Source organism: Halichoeres trimaculatus, unplaced genomic scaffold, assembly GCF_033239565.1.
Source record: "Halichoeres trimaculatus isolate MK-OKI-2021-1 unplaced genomic scaffold, fHalTri1.1 fHalTri1_scaffold_12, whole genome shotgun sequence".
Taxonomy (NCBI): Eukaryota; Metazoa; Chordata; class Actinopteri; order Labriformes; family Labridae; genus Halichoeres; species Halichoeres trimaculatus.
In genome coordinates, this window is record NW_027437190.1 from 16,363,932 (window position 1) to 16,378,434 (window position 14,503).

General features: G+C 41.4%; 1 protein-coding gene across 4 annotated transcripts in view; it reads left to right on the forward strand.

Moving 5' to 3' along the window:
• Positions 1 to 14,503, forward strand: part of rapgef5b (Rap guanine nucleotide exchange factor (GEF) 5b) — a 31,987-nt gene that overhangs the window by 14,067 nt on the left and 3,417 nt on the right. For all 4 annotated transcript variants that reach the window (XM_074683707.1, XM_074683708.1, XM_074683709.1 and 1 more), the window contains 13 exons: positions 2,815 to 2,893; positions 3,116 to 3,260; positions 3,347 to 3,444; positions 7,208 to 7,238; positions 7,458 to 7,536; positions 10,287 to 10,436; positions 10,880 to 10,977; positions 12,389 to 12,511; positions 12,646 to 12,824; positions 13,026 to 13,116; positions 13,229 to 13,279; positions 13,546 to 13,633; positions 13,743 to 13,807. In XM_074683707.1, coding sequence (XP_074539808.1) covers positions 2,815 to 2,893; positions 3,116 to 3,260; positions 3,347 to 3,444; positions 7,208 to 7,238; positions 7,458 to 7,536; positions 10,287 to 10,436; positions 10,880 to 10,977; positions 12,389 to 12,511; positions 12,646 to 12,824; positions 13,026 to 13,116; positions 13,229 to 13,279; positions 13,546 to 13,633; positions 13,743 to 13,807 — 1,277 coding nt within the window. The remainder of the gene's footprint in view (positions 1 to 2,814; positions 2,894 to 3,115; positions 3,261 to 3,346; positions 3,445 to 7,207; positions 7,239 to 7,457; positions 7,537 to 10,286; positions 10,437 to 10,879; positions 10,978 to 12,388; positions 12,512 to 12,645; positions 12,825 to 13,025; positions 13,117 to 13,228; positions 13,280 to 13,545; positions 13,634 to 13,742; positions 13,808 to 14,503) is intronic.

The following is a 14,503-nucleotide window of genomic DNA, read 5'->3' on the forward strand; positions in this document are numbered from 1 at the left end:
ATGGTAAAATCAAATGTTTTTTGTCTTGTTTTATGTGTGTTTCTTAAACAAATAAGACCGTTACAATAAGAGTAACATATAAATTCCAGTACAGGATAGACTTAGCTTTCTTTACAGTGAAAAAAACAAACAAACTTGTGATTATTGGTATCGGTATCGGCCAAAAGGGGTTTCGATATATCCGCATATCGGATATCGGCAAAAATCCAATATCTTGCATCCCTAGATATCCGAAATGACAATTGTGGATAGGCAGAATGTATTTGTTGATATCTGAAATTTTCTTTTTATATAGGCGCAATTGAATCACAGATACCTTCATAGCATATCCAGACCAGCGTGTAATGTTAATGGCTTTCCATCTGTTTTTGTTACATCGGGACGTCTCTGAGTGAAGCGTGGTTACCTCAGCCAATCACAGAGCGCCCAGTGCGCAAGTGACTTTTCGTGTTGGTTAGTGGGTTTGAGAAGCTATCCCGAGCAGCTACGATAGCGGAAGTAGCACAAAGCAATTAAAACATAACCAAAGTGAAACAAAGTGCCAAACAGATAAACAAAGATGAAGCTTGGCTCGACTTTCACTTGCTTTCGGGCACTTGGAGGGCAGCTCTGGATGAAAAGCGATGCGAGTTGGCTTTCTGCTAACCAAATATGTGTCAAATAACCCAGTGATTAGCTTGTGCTAACATCCCAAGTAAGGTGCACAGCTCTTAAGTCTCTCCCACATAGAAACGGGATGCTGCAAGTCTTCCTGGGCTACTGAATGTATTGGCGTGGCTTTGGTTGGAGGCTTTGGGTATGAGCTGCCACTGGCACTGATGTAAGACGAAGGAGCCCAGTTTGAGTTTGTGTTTACTAACAAGTAAAGAAAATTCTTGCAGACCATACTTTTAATCACCCAATTATTTATTTTTCTTTATTTTCAAAATTTGTTCTTTATTCATATTGTAGCTATTGAGGATCGAATCTGATTGGATTGTCTTGATAGTGAGAGATTTGGGTAGTGGGGAAGTCTATATTCTCAGGTCAGCTTATTAATAATGGGATATGGATTTAGGGTTTACGGCAGTATTAGAGATACAGTCTGAAACAATACATCTCTTTTTTTCGGATCCAGGCCAAGTGTAGGTGCAAACTGTAAAATCTTACATAGAAATGGCATCATTTGTGTGTTCACTGAACTACTCAGCCCAAGTCTTAGATCAGTGTTTTTTGGGTCAGTGGATCAAACATTTCTTCTGCTTAATTGATTTTAATAACTCTGCTCTGCAGGACTTTCTCTGCCTTTTTACTGTGTTACCAAGAAAGCTTGAGAATATGACTTTAGGTTGCAGATTAAATATTTATTCTGTTTTCCGACTTCAAAAACTTTCACTGTATAGCCTGGGGTGTTAAGTGTAAGCTGTTGCTCTTGAGAAAGTGTTCCAGTTGAAATAGCTTGGAGGAAAAAAACAAATACACAGCAGAGTTGTTGAGTGAGTGAGTGTACAGTGAATGTGTGTGAAGGGGAGGAGGTACAGTTCAGTATGTGGGTGGATGATGTATTTGAGTTGTTTCTGGCCTTGTTTTGAGGTGCTGGTGTGTGTGTGTGTTTTATTATTGGAGCTACATGTGTAACCTCTCATAAGCAGTGAGTGGTGCATGCACAGCTGCTCAGCACGGATTAACATAATGATGTCAGCGAGTCCTGTGGACCAGAACGCACACAAAGGCCCGGGGAAACCAGTGTGAAATTAAAGAGCAGAATTTACAATTCTGTGTATGAGGCACACGTACAGAGGAGCCAAGAGGAGGCTGGCCCTAATAGGATTTGTAAAGGTTGTCGCTTGCAGTCGGGCATCACGTCAGAGCATTACTGTCCTGCTCTTTCTTGCTGATGTTTAAAAAATGTATTTAAGAGGCTTTTATATCCACTTCTGAAACATACCTGAGCTGCCTGTTGTTTTACAAACACTTTGCAACATGTTCACAAAAGATTTGCAGAGGGAAGAGTTTTAATAAAAACTAACAATAAAAAAGTTATACTCATTCTTAGTTTATCATAATGGAAATAATAGTTGTATTGCCGTGGATTGTGAGTGCACGTCATGCTATGGGAACGCATCAAAGTAAGCCGATGATCAATTTAATCAGACTTAATCCAATTGGTGACTCACTTCCTCATGTGTAACCTTGACAAGAGATCACACAAGGACACAGAAGCAGAAAAATAATGTCAACACATGAGGAAGGTGGCTAAACAACACCAGATCGCTTTTCAGATTTAAAGAGAATCAGCGTGAAAACACAGATGGCAAGCAAGGTCAAAGAGAGTTGACTGGGACGTTAACGTTATTAGCTTATCTCCAGTGATACAGCCTGCCATATGTGAGATTGATAAAGCCACAAAAGGCTGGTTTGAACTTGTTGAAGAAAAATGGAACGAAGGAATCCACGCTGTGATGATCTAAAGCTGACGGTGAGCAATAATGAGATACTGAAATGTCTCCTCTCACTGAATTAAACTAATATTTCACAGGTACGACTGAGCTCTCCCGCAGGTTTTATTAACCAGGGAAAACAACGAAAGCAGGTCCTGCTCAATTAAAACTACAGGACTGTTGTTTGAGCAGCACCGCAGCCATAAATCATATACTTGTCAAGGTTACAAATGCACCTTCCTTAAAGCAGCCTCTAACAAATCTAATGAAGTTGTATGTGAAGAGTTTATGTGATGGTTTGCTAAAAAATAATGGTCAAATGAGCTGCAACACAACTTTTTCCAAACCTGTGTTACTTTAAGATGTTAACTTTTTGTTTGTTTTCTCTTTGCAGATACACTTCTAGATGACTTCCTGCTGACGTACCCAGTGTTCATGTCGACCAGTGATTTATGTCAAGCTCTGCTGGGACAATATCCTTCACCTCAGGATCATTACTGCATGCATTTACACAGTAGACGAAGATTTGATATATAAAGACATGAGCGCTGTCTTGAATCAGAGTTGCTCTACTTCTGTCTGTCTTGCTGCCCGTCCTGAAATCAGAATCACACACATCCATGAATCCTCATATACTCCACATAATATCAGCAAATAGATCTTCTCTCTCCATCTGTGCCTTAACTCAATCCCACCTATTGCTCCAAGCGATGCAGAGGAAAAGAGGACAGGAAGGAGGCTCTGGAGAGGAAACGAAAAGTCCTGCACCTGGTGTCACAGTGGGTGTTTCTCTGCAGAGATTTCCTGAGGGAGGACGAGCATGTCAAACTGTTCATGAAGGTGGGGAATGTTCTGTACGAGGAACAGGGTGGGAGGGCTGGGCGGGAAGTGAAGTGAGAGAAATCAAATTTGACATTTCCTTCCAGACTTTGTGCCGTTACGTTTTGGATGATCTGTACGAGCACCCGGCGCTGGAGAAAGACGTGATGGAGGTGCAGCAGCTGTACATGTTGCAGCGCAGACAGTGAGTGACCGCATGATAACTTCATCTGTCATTACAAGTTGGCTATCAAAGGGTAACTTAATACATGTGAATATAAGGACTGATGCATTTATTGATATCAAGCCAGATTGTCTACACCAGTAAGTTTGACTGACTCTGTTTGAGGTCTAAAGAGAAGCTGAGACACTCGCTGTAAAGACATAAAGAGCTCCTTTTCTGCTCTGTGGCTGTCTGCAGCTTCTCATCAATGAATCCATTCAGAGACTGAAGAGGAATCACTTTGTTCTGGCTGTTTGCTCGGAAACATGAAGGTCACAGAGCTTTTTATGTTCAAATAGTTAAAACCAGGAAACACAGTGATTATATAAGAATTGTTGACAAGTTGTCATGTTCTTACAGCTTGACATGAAAAGATACAGTGATGCAGATCATGAAGGCATCTGACTTGTTTAGTGTCAAAGGGATTATGTAACTTAGCACTGAACCAGTGTCTGAGCTCCAATACTGGCGATTTAGAAACAATGCGTAGAGTGACTGATCCAAATGAGGGTTAGCTTCCTCTATTGACTCTATATTAATTTGGACAGTCTGCCTCAGTGGGCGCCGACGCGTTGTACTGATGGAGCCATGACATGTGCAGAAGCATTCAGGCTTACTTAAACCAAAACACACATTCAACTAAACTGAAAAGTCAAAGACCTGTAAGGTCGATACAGCCCACAGCAGAACAGATTCTCCTGTTGATGTTCAGTGGACTTGCGTGATAGTGTTCATCATGTTTTCTCTCACTGTTCCTCCTGTGACCGTCATGTTTGGTTAAAGACAATGCAGGGACCTGCATTTGCCAACAGACCTGTCAATCAGTTAAATCAGAGAACTCATTTAAACATAACTTCTCAAAAATAAATGAATAAAACTGAGACATTGGCCTCTTAAACCCTAAGGCAGGGGTCACCAGTCTTTCTGGGACCAAGGGCTACCTCACGGGAAATGAGTGGCATGAAGGGCTACTTGTCTGAAACAGACGTCCTCAACAACATTACACAGATCACTTTTCAATAACACTAACCATAGTGGAAGTGGTAAAACTATGTGAAGAGACTGCTCACAGGTCAATGTTAATGATTTCACAATTATTATTGATGAATTACACAACAACGATTGTGACCAGTGCTGTTATTGGGAACATGTCTTGCGGGCACCTTATATAGTTCTTGTGGGTGCTCAGGTGCCCACGGGCACTGCGTTGGTGACCCCTGCCCTAAGGTCTTCCAATTGGGGGACTTTGAGGTTGCTCCGCAACAAAAAGCATAAAAAGAAGGAATTATCATGTAAAAAATATATTAACCCCACTAAATATAGTGGGGTTAATAAAAAATAAAAAAATATAAATGAATAAATTAATCAATTAATTCATATTTGTATATAAATATAAATTAAACTGGAGAAATTTAGCCATAAACCCCATCAAGTCATACTTTAACCAAACTTTCTGTTTGTTTGAGTAATACTTGAGTTGTTACTGTGAGCCAGTGACATAAATACCAATGCTGACATCTCTGAACAAAGTTCAAAAATGTTTCCTTTACTACAAAACCAGAATGATTCAAATATACTCTGTAGATTCAGAGATAGACTCTCTTTTCAGTTTGGGAATGTCGTTTTTCTGGCAGATACCCAGGTAATCTGCATAAGATCTAAGTGACACAAGCATGTTTGACAGTAATTCATTTGACATTTGTGTAAATTTTACAGTTTGACTGGCTTTAGAACCTATACTGCATCCAGTCACCAGAGGGAGCTCTAAAACTTCTGGCCACACTAAGGATGGCTGTTGTTCTGTTCATGTTTCTTTAATTCTTTCATGTTTAATCCACCCATAACTGACTGTGTAGTGACACAGCAGTCCCTAGCCTTGTGTTTGATCCAAATATTACAAATCTTACATTTTAAACAACCTTAGATCAGTGTTAATCACAGGCTGAATTTTCATTTTGATGTCAGAAAAATTTGATCAGAACTCTCATTATCAAACTTTCCTCACATATCTAAAGAGACAACAATAGCCATGTTTACATGAGGAGTTTTTTGTCTTTCTGAATGGAACCTTTCTGGATGACTTTTCCAAAAACAATAGTATACATGGAAAGGAATATTCCAATCTCTGGTCTACATGGGCCGCCATAATCAAACACAATCGTCAATGGGGCATGTGCAGAAAAACGTAAACATCACGTGATTTATCAAAGAACGTCTCTAGTTGCGTCTTACGTCATATCTGAGCATGAAATAAAAAAAACACACCCTGACAACTTTCTGTTTGAGAGGATACATGATACCTCAATTTAGGGGAAGGAATATTCCACCCCTGTGAAACCGATTAAATGTCCATTTGGATTGGCACTTTTCTTTTGGAATGAGGTGTATACAAAGGTTAAATTCTTGCTGTCTGAGAAAATAAACCGAATGCAAGCTGAATATTCGGGTCCATGTATACGTGCCTATTAATGATAGATAAAGATAAAGAGTTTTCAGTGACTAGTAAGATGTTGTTTGAGGAAAACAGTAACATATTACATCAGCATTCATAACAGTATTAAAAGATTTTTTTCTGACAAATTCTGATGATATGAAAACTGTATGTGTAAATTACTGGCACATTATTAACATATCGAAAACATTCTTTACCGTGTTTTAGGATATAAGCAATGTCTGCGTTGTTAAATTGTTGCTAAGCTACGACTCCTTGGTTTATTAAGATAAGCATCACATTACTCTTTGACATCCCAGTGTAAACAATCCTCCCCCGTCACCAGATACACTGACACACCCATGTCCCCCTTCCCCTTCAACAGCCACAGCCTCCAATCAGATCCAGTCCCTTGGGACGCTGCAACCTGCCGCCCGTTGGAGAGCAGAGCAGATAATCCAGCCTGACTCTGCTGCCTTTATCTGTGCCTGCTTTATTCATGTTTATATCCACAGCATCCACTCCTGTAGAGCAGTGGACTCTGTGTGGGTGTAACTCACCGACATGCTCGACTATTTATGAGCTTTTTACAATCAGGCTCTCACTGCAGGATGACAAGGTTGGCTGCTTTGTGGCAATCTGCAGCTGAGTGAAGTGCTGAAAGGTGTCATTTTTTATCCAAAGGAGAGTTATTTTGTCCTTTCGCTGCTGTCCACTTCTGTTTTTTTTTTTTTTTCAGTTTAGATCCAAAGTGACTGTCTTATTGGAGAACTTGGAAAGTGAATCAGTTCAAGCGTGCTCTGTTTTGACACGACACTGGGAATGGAGGTTTTCATTAGAGCTGGACTGCTGCTGTGGCTTGGGAGAGGAGATCCCTGAGGGCAGGCTTTGTGCCAACATGCCTATTGTGATGCAGAGCCCAGTAAGAGCTGAGGGATGATAATGGACACAGGGCTATCCATCATGCTAGCCAGGCTAACCGATGAGAAGTGGGTGATTAATTGAAGGGATCACGTAAAAATCTACAAAGCACTCCAATCTCCCCTGACACTCATCTTAAATAATGAGCTGAGAGCAGGAGTGGAGTAAAAATGTACACTCACTTTACTTTGATTATAGACTGTGTGGATGAGAAATAATTAACCACCTAAGGAACATCACAGCTCAAATCAAAGTCGTTTAGACAGCGTCTTTCATTCCTTCATGCAGCTGAAAGTTTTCGCACAGGAACAAAGAATTGAGAAACACAAATGATAAAAAGTACGTATGGTTTAAAAATTACATTTTCTAATAAACTTCCTCCTTTAATTTCAGCACGGTGGATGAATATTCTCCTCAAAGAAAGGTAAGCCTCTCTTAAATATTTGCCCTCTTCACATCCCAAAGGCAGAAAGACTGTAATTAAACAGAACTGGTCGTCTGCTTCAAGGAATAAGTTTAAGTCTCAGAGCTATTGTTTTCACATTTCCTGCCAACATTATTGTTCTCCAGCCCCACCAGATTGCCCAGTGTGTGCAAGCGAAGTTACTGTGTGTCAAAATCCACGCGTTTCCCTCCCTTTCAGAGTAAAGTGCTTTTCCACCAATTGAGCCTGAAGGAGAACGGGCTGCAGTCCAGAGGAACACAGAGGGAGAACAAGGAAGGTAAGTCGTAAAACACGTCGCTCTGCTCACATTCCTCCCATCATACGCCGTTTCCAAAGCTGTAGACCTTCAGTCTGAACAACAGAACAATGGGGAACTTTCCAGGGAATGACGGAGAGGGTTTAGAAATATGAAATTCCCAAGTAATGACCTCAGAACAGTTTTTGTCTAAAGACCCTGATGACATCCAGTCACATAAACCATCTTTTTTTATCTGATGACGTCAGGGGGTACCCAACAAAAAGCTTCTGGGCAGCTCATAGTCCACATTTTGAAGACATATCTTAGAAAATAAAGTGCCCTTGTTGGGACCTGATCTCCTTTACCATACGACTGCACAGTTTGTCACACAGAGCAGATGAAGGTCATTGGCTTTGCTCGAGGTCACCTTATCAATAAAGGAGGCTCTTGTTACACCTGTTTTCCGGGTAGTGTAAGTGACTTAATTGGTTTGTTGTTTCTGGTTGAAGGTGAGCGAAATTGTTAGAAATCTTGTTTGTGTTTAGAGAGCAATCTTACTCTAACTCTGCTCTGCGCTGAACATGGTGGTTGGTTGACCTTCCTGTAGAGTGACCCCAACCTAAACGCTTTTCATCAATTCTCACAGACAACTGATCAGGACTGAGTCCCAGAATGCCCTGGGGAAATATGGGGGATCGAATTATTTGAAAATCAGGAAACGTACAGTGCCTGACTGTGTCTGAAATGAACTCGTGGTCATCTGGTTATATAAAGCAACTAACTTGTATTTTTCCATTTGCACTGTGACAGTGAAAGTCCATGTAAGGACTTTTTAAGTGGTCTTGTAACTCACTTCTAAACATATACCTTATAGTTATCCACAGTTTAGAATGAGACTATCAGCAGCAAAATAGGTTATTTTTAAATGCTGTTTCTCAGTCGTTGTCGGGTACTCCAAAGAAGAGTGTTTTTTTCTGCTGAAAAGGATTTCTTGAATTAATTTTGTGGTGATGGTGGACACAGGAACTGAGCTGTCAAAAAGAAAAAGGACTGAAGAGCAGAAGAAAGCCAAACAAGAAAGTGATAGAGCACGGGCTAAAGGCTAAAACACAGGTTTAAACTGTTTGTGATAATGTTCATTCCAACCCACAGTCAGCAGTTATTCTGCAGTGGTCTGTTCAAACTTGAGAGTCTGTCAATTAAATGAAGAGTGAGGTTATGTTAGCTCTGCCTGTTGAGGTTGGAGTTGGGAGATGAGGACTGGTAGGACAGAACTAGGATTTACTTGCATTATATGGTACGACACTTCACAGAGTTTTAAAAGTTTGCTTGTTGTCACATTTCAAACAACAGCGTTACTCAATTAAAAACCTTACTTTGTTACGTTGTATCCAGCAAAGAAAAGACGTGTTAAAGGAAGATCTGCTCTCCATTCATTTGCTTCAAAAACAAACGCATGCCTTGTTAAAAGTCATAACCTCACAACAGTAGGTTCAAGTGAACATGGGCCTGTAGATTCACTCTGTCGCTGCGCCAAACAGATTAGTGTCTGGATGCAGAACAGTTTCCTCCAGCTGAACTCAGATAAAACTCAGACCATTGTCTGTGGCCCACAGAAACAAAGAGAAAGGGTTATCAGTCATCTTCAGACTCTCTCTCTAAATGTGAGTAACCAGGTTAGAAATCTAGGGGTGATATTGGACTCAGACCTGAACTTTAAAAGCCACATCAAATCGATAACATCAGCAGCTTTTTACCATCTTAAAAACATTGCCAGGATTAAAGGAATAGTCTCTAAACCTGACTTAGAGAGACTGATCCGTGCGTTAGTCTCCAGTAGGTTAGATTACTGTAACGGCCTGCTCACTGGACTCTCAAAACAAGCTGTAAGACAGCTGCAGTACATCCAGAACGCTGCTGCTCGGGTCCTGACCAGAACCAGGAAATACGACCGTATTAGTCCAGTGCTCAGGTTGCTGCACTGGCTTCCTGTGGCTCAGAGATTAGACTTTAAAACAGCTCTGCTTGTCAGGACTAAACACAGTGAGGCTGCAGTCCAGTTTTATGCTCCCAAAATCTGGAAAAGTCTTCCAGAAGATGTGAGACAGGCCTCAACGCTGGATCCCGGCTGAAAACAGTTCTGTTTAGCATAGCATACAACAACTGAAAGTATTTTATCTGCACTCCTCTCTTTTAATATAATTAATCATTTTTAATGTTTTATAGTATGATTTTATTTTGTCTATTGTGATTTTATTGGATTTTTAGCTGTAAAGCACTTTGAATTGCCTTGTGTAAGAATTGTGCTCTACAAATAAACTGCCAACTGCCACTTGCCAAGTGCTCTTGGGAAACACTGGCATTTCTGGATGGTCTTCACAGCCCAAACAGAGAACTTCACACTTATATGCACAGAGACAAATGAGCAGCTACACAACAAAAGCATCCTTCTTGCTGATTTCCAGAATTCAGCATTTTTCACGAGTCTTTATCTCTGAAGTAAACTAATTTTTGTGAATTGAAACTTTTTGAAAATACTTCAACAAAAATAAACAAAAGTAAATACAAAAAAAACCTATCAATGTTTATTGTTGTAATTAAGTCTGTGAGGACTCAATGATGAGAGTGGCAACTGAAGAATCGTACAGGTGGTGAGGGATGGTAGATTCAGTCTGTTTCTCTGCCTCAGGTTTAATGTGGGTGGGTTCAGAACAGGACCAAAAGACAGGACCATTGTTGAACACTGTTTTTAAACTGCAAGACTATGATGATTATTGTCTGTTTTTCAGTGCTGTGTCACGTGTACATCACCATGGACTCGTATGTGAGTATGAAGGCCCATGTGGGTGCAGTGGCCCAGGAGCTGCTGCAGGCGGCAGCAGACAGGATGGATGTCCCTCAGGGCGAGCTGGTGCTGGTGGCTGTCACTTATACTGGAGGTAAACACTGATCCACAACAGTCCAAAGAAAAACAATCAGTCGAGCGGTGATGAAGCATCAGTGTGTGATCCACTACAAAGCAGATCAGAAAAGTGATTCTGGAGTTTAGGAAGTTGTTTAAATAAATTCATTCACATTATATATGTGAACATTTATAATTTCCCACAGTTAATCACACTCAGCCTTTTTCCTTTTCTGATTGGTTTTATGGAGCCCACCCGTAGATATCTGTTTGTGTAATCTTTCGTTCTGATCCACATCATATCTCTGGTTTAGAGGGAGCAGTGTTTTCTGTCAGGTGATATGAAGTCAGTGTCTCTTATCAGAGTCTGAAGTGTCTGGCTACCTCAGAGTGGAGGTCTTATCTCTCTGTACTGATAGATGTGTACACGCTACATGACAGATTTTTCTGCTGTTGGTGATGTGTTTTTATTCTCTGCAGGTCGCCTCCTCCTGCAGCCTCATGACAGAGTCTTCTCTGATTGTTCACGGCCAGTTGGGAGGCTGCATGTGTGCAGGAAGGACCTTGGGGAAGTCCTGGTGAGGAAATGTGTCGCTTTGGCTGAAAATATTTTTGAGCATCTTGTATACTAAGGTGTCAAAACAGTGTCTCTTGATGGATGGAAAGCATTGACAGGGGTTGGGAACAGAGGATAAGAGCATCTTTGATTGAGCTTGAACATGCGTGTGTGTGTGTGTGTGTAGTTCAGGTTAAATAGGTACATTCAAAGACGTGCGTTTGTGCACAGCTCAGACTGTATAAACATGGACGTAGCCAGAGTCCTGCACAGGTCCAATTTTCAAGATCCGCCCCGACCCGTGGACGTACAAACCGGCACCCGAACCGCAAACCCGTGCATCAGCCTGATCAGTACCACAACCTGATCCGACCCGTTGAAACACGACCCGCAGCCCGACTCTTAACCTTATTTAAAGTAATCATTTTGGGTCATATTGTCTGAAAATTGAACGGTATATCGCCATACTTCAGATGCCAGTGAGTAAACAACGTACCTGAATGAAGTAACTCTTCCAATAAAAGCCTGACTTCAGCTATATCATCAACCCTCTGTGATCTTCTCACATACAACTGTAAAATCACTCGTTTTTTACGTTAAATGCTTTTAAACTTTTAATCTCCTAAAAGGACCTTTACATGTGTAATAGTAGACTTACTTTCTGTCCAGACTTGAGCGACGCTCAGCAGGTACGAGCTGTGATGTCACAACCATGGATGTATTTTAAGAACTGGATAGCGTGGCTATATGGTCACAGCTTTACAACCAGCTTACAACTTACTTTTTTATTTTATTGTATTTATTATTATTTTATATTAATTTTGATGTGTCAAACTAAAACCCGCAACCCGACCCGCATGTTGTTTTTTCCACCCAGATCTGTACACGGGAAAAAAGAAGTTTTTAAAAACCACCTGCAAATTAGCTGTTTTTGCAGGTAACTGACCCAGTGCAGGTCTCTGGACGTAGCCTCTGCAATGTCTCCTGTCTGTTCCTGAAACCATGAAATGAAGCCAATCCACGGACGCAGCCACATTTGCTATGACGCCGGCTGTGGCTTTCCTTTCGAACAGCTACAGGGCGCCGGCCAGTCATGTGACCTGAGCTGTGTCTCTGACTGGACAATCAAACAATCCAATAACTTCTATACTACTGAGTTAGAAAAAAATCACTCACGGTACAGTGCATGCTGATAGTGACATCAACGACCAAGACCCAATCCTTTTTTTTAACCAGGCTGTAAATATGCTTTTTAATGCCATAAAAGTCAATTTTTATGGCTGGGTGTGTGTTCGACTTCTGGTCTTTCTGCAGCCTGCCTCAAGCCTACAGCTTAAGAACTGCACACCCTGTTCAAATGATCAAACCTTCAAACATCAGATCAAGAAACAAACAAAAAATAGCCCTGATCTTGTCATTGATGTTTTCCTCAGAATCCGTTCACAGACAACTCAGAGCTGCAGCAGAGGACGGCTCGCATGCTCAGTTTGAACACCTGGGACGTGGCTGTTGCTCTCACCAATTTTGACTGGACCATCTTCAACTCAGTGCACGAGGTTTGCCACACAATTTCAATAATCATGCATGATCTGCTGCCTCTAAACGCTCCCCCATGAGCCTGGAGGACTTAAATGAAACATAAGACACAGCTGGCTCCGCTTTACTAAGTCCATGTTGTTCCTTTTAACAGCAAGAGCTCATCTACTTCACCTTCAGCCGCCACAGTAGCAGCGGTCACACTGCAGCATTGGAGCTGCTGCTGCAGCGCTGTGATGAGGTCCAGCTGTGGGTGGTGACTGAGGTGCTGCTGTGTCCCATGCTCTGCAAAAGAGTTCAACTCATCAAGAAGTTCATCAAGATCGCTGCACAGTGAGTCTCACATCGCTCTTCATGTTCATCAGGTGTTAATTGATTTTGATAGAGCAGCTAATTTTACCTTCAGAGCTGAGGATGTTGAGACTTTTCATGAGAATGCTGCCCCCTCTAGTGGCAAATCACTGAACTGCATACTGTTAAGCTGCCCTCCTGGCTAACCTGTAGCTGAAACATGTACTCTCTGTTCTTTTACAGCTGTAAAGCTCAGAGGAACCTCAACTGTTTCTTCGCCATCATAATGGGACTAAATGCAGCAGCTGTTAGCCGCCTCAGTCAAACATGGGAGGTAATTTTTATGATGTTTTTTTCTAATGGATATGAATCCTTCTGAGCCATGATACACCTTATGTAACATTTTATCTCAAAGTTCAAAAGAAATCTTTCTGTTGTCTCCACAGAAAATTCCTGGGAAATTCAAAAAGCTGTTTTCAGAGCTGGAGATGATGACAGTGAGTGTGATTCATTACACGTCATGTTTACACCAAAACCAAAAAATTGTGATCATAGAGCTACTGCCTAGGAAATTACAAGCCCTTTTCCTGTTTACTTGTGGAAAAAAAAAAAAGAAAAACAGCCTTACCATCAAGGGGAACATGAGGGTTTTTTATTATTATGAAACACTTCATTTTTTCAGCTCTGATAAAACATGCATGCACAAGCACACTCCACCCTCCCCAGAGGATTGGACTCATTGGCTTTGACAATGTGTTCACAGGATCCGTCGCTGAACCACAAAGCCTACAGGGATTCCTTCAAGAAGATGAAGGCGCCTAAGATCCCCTTTATTCCTCTGCTACTCAAAGGTACGCCAGTTCTTCTGTCGCCTCAGTTCCCTGCGACAGTTTTTAGATGCAAGACGAGAGAGCTGTAAATTACCTGTTGAAGGCGTCTCACTGTGTATGTGTCTTATAGATATCACATTCATTCATGAAGGCAACAAGACGTTTCATGACAACCTGGTCAACTTCGAAAAGCTGGTGAGTGTGTTAATTATTAAAGGGATAGTTCAGTTTTTTTGAAGTGGGGTTGTATGAGCTCTATGTGACCACTAAGGACATTAGATACAGTAGAAAGTTGTCCCCTCTCCCTCTGTAAGACACAAACTGTAATCGATGGGGACGAGGAAATAGGTGCTAACAGGGAAAGACCAAATTCAAAGGCTATTTTCTCTGCCTACAAGAACTAAAATCAAAAAGTAATACCACAGTTTAAGAGTACGCTACATAAAATAATTTTTAAGTGCATTAAGTCTTAAATATAAACATTTATCCGGACCTAACTAACTGGTCATGTATCCTTCCGCGCAGTGCTAGTGCGCTCCGTCCCCCCTCCTCCTTTCAGCTGTAGGGAATGTAAACAAGCTATGCTTCGGGCGCCGGTTGTAGCCTCGTGTAAGTTTGATCAAGTATCGTAATTCTTTTGTTTGTACTCTAAGGATTGTGAGGCAGCGTAGGAAATTTAAAAATGAGTGACTATGACAGTGATGATGAAGTCCCATTCACTTTGGAACCAAAAGGATACCTGTATGAACCGGAGCACACAGAAGAGGAGCTGCTACAGATGGCGATTGAAAGGAATACAGAGGAAACATCCGCGGACACTGGACATCAAGATAGAGTCGGAAATACTCAGTGGTGTAAATTTCTGAGCTGTGACTCAATGCCCACGGATGC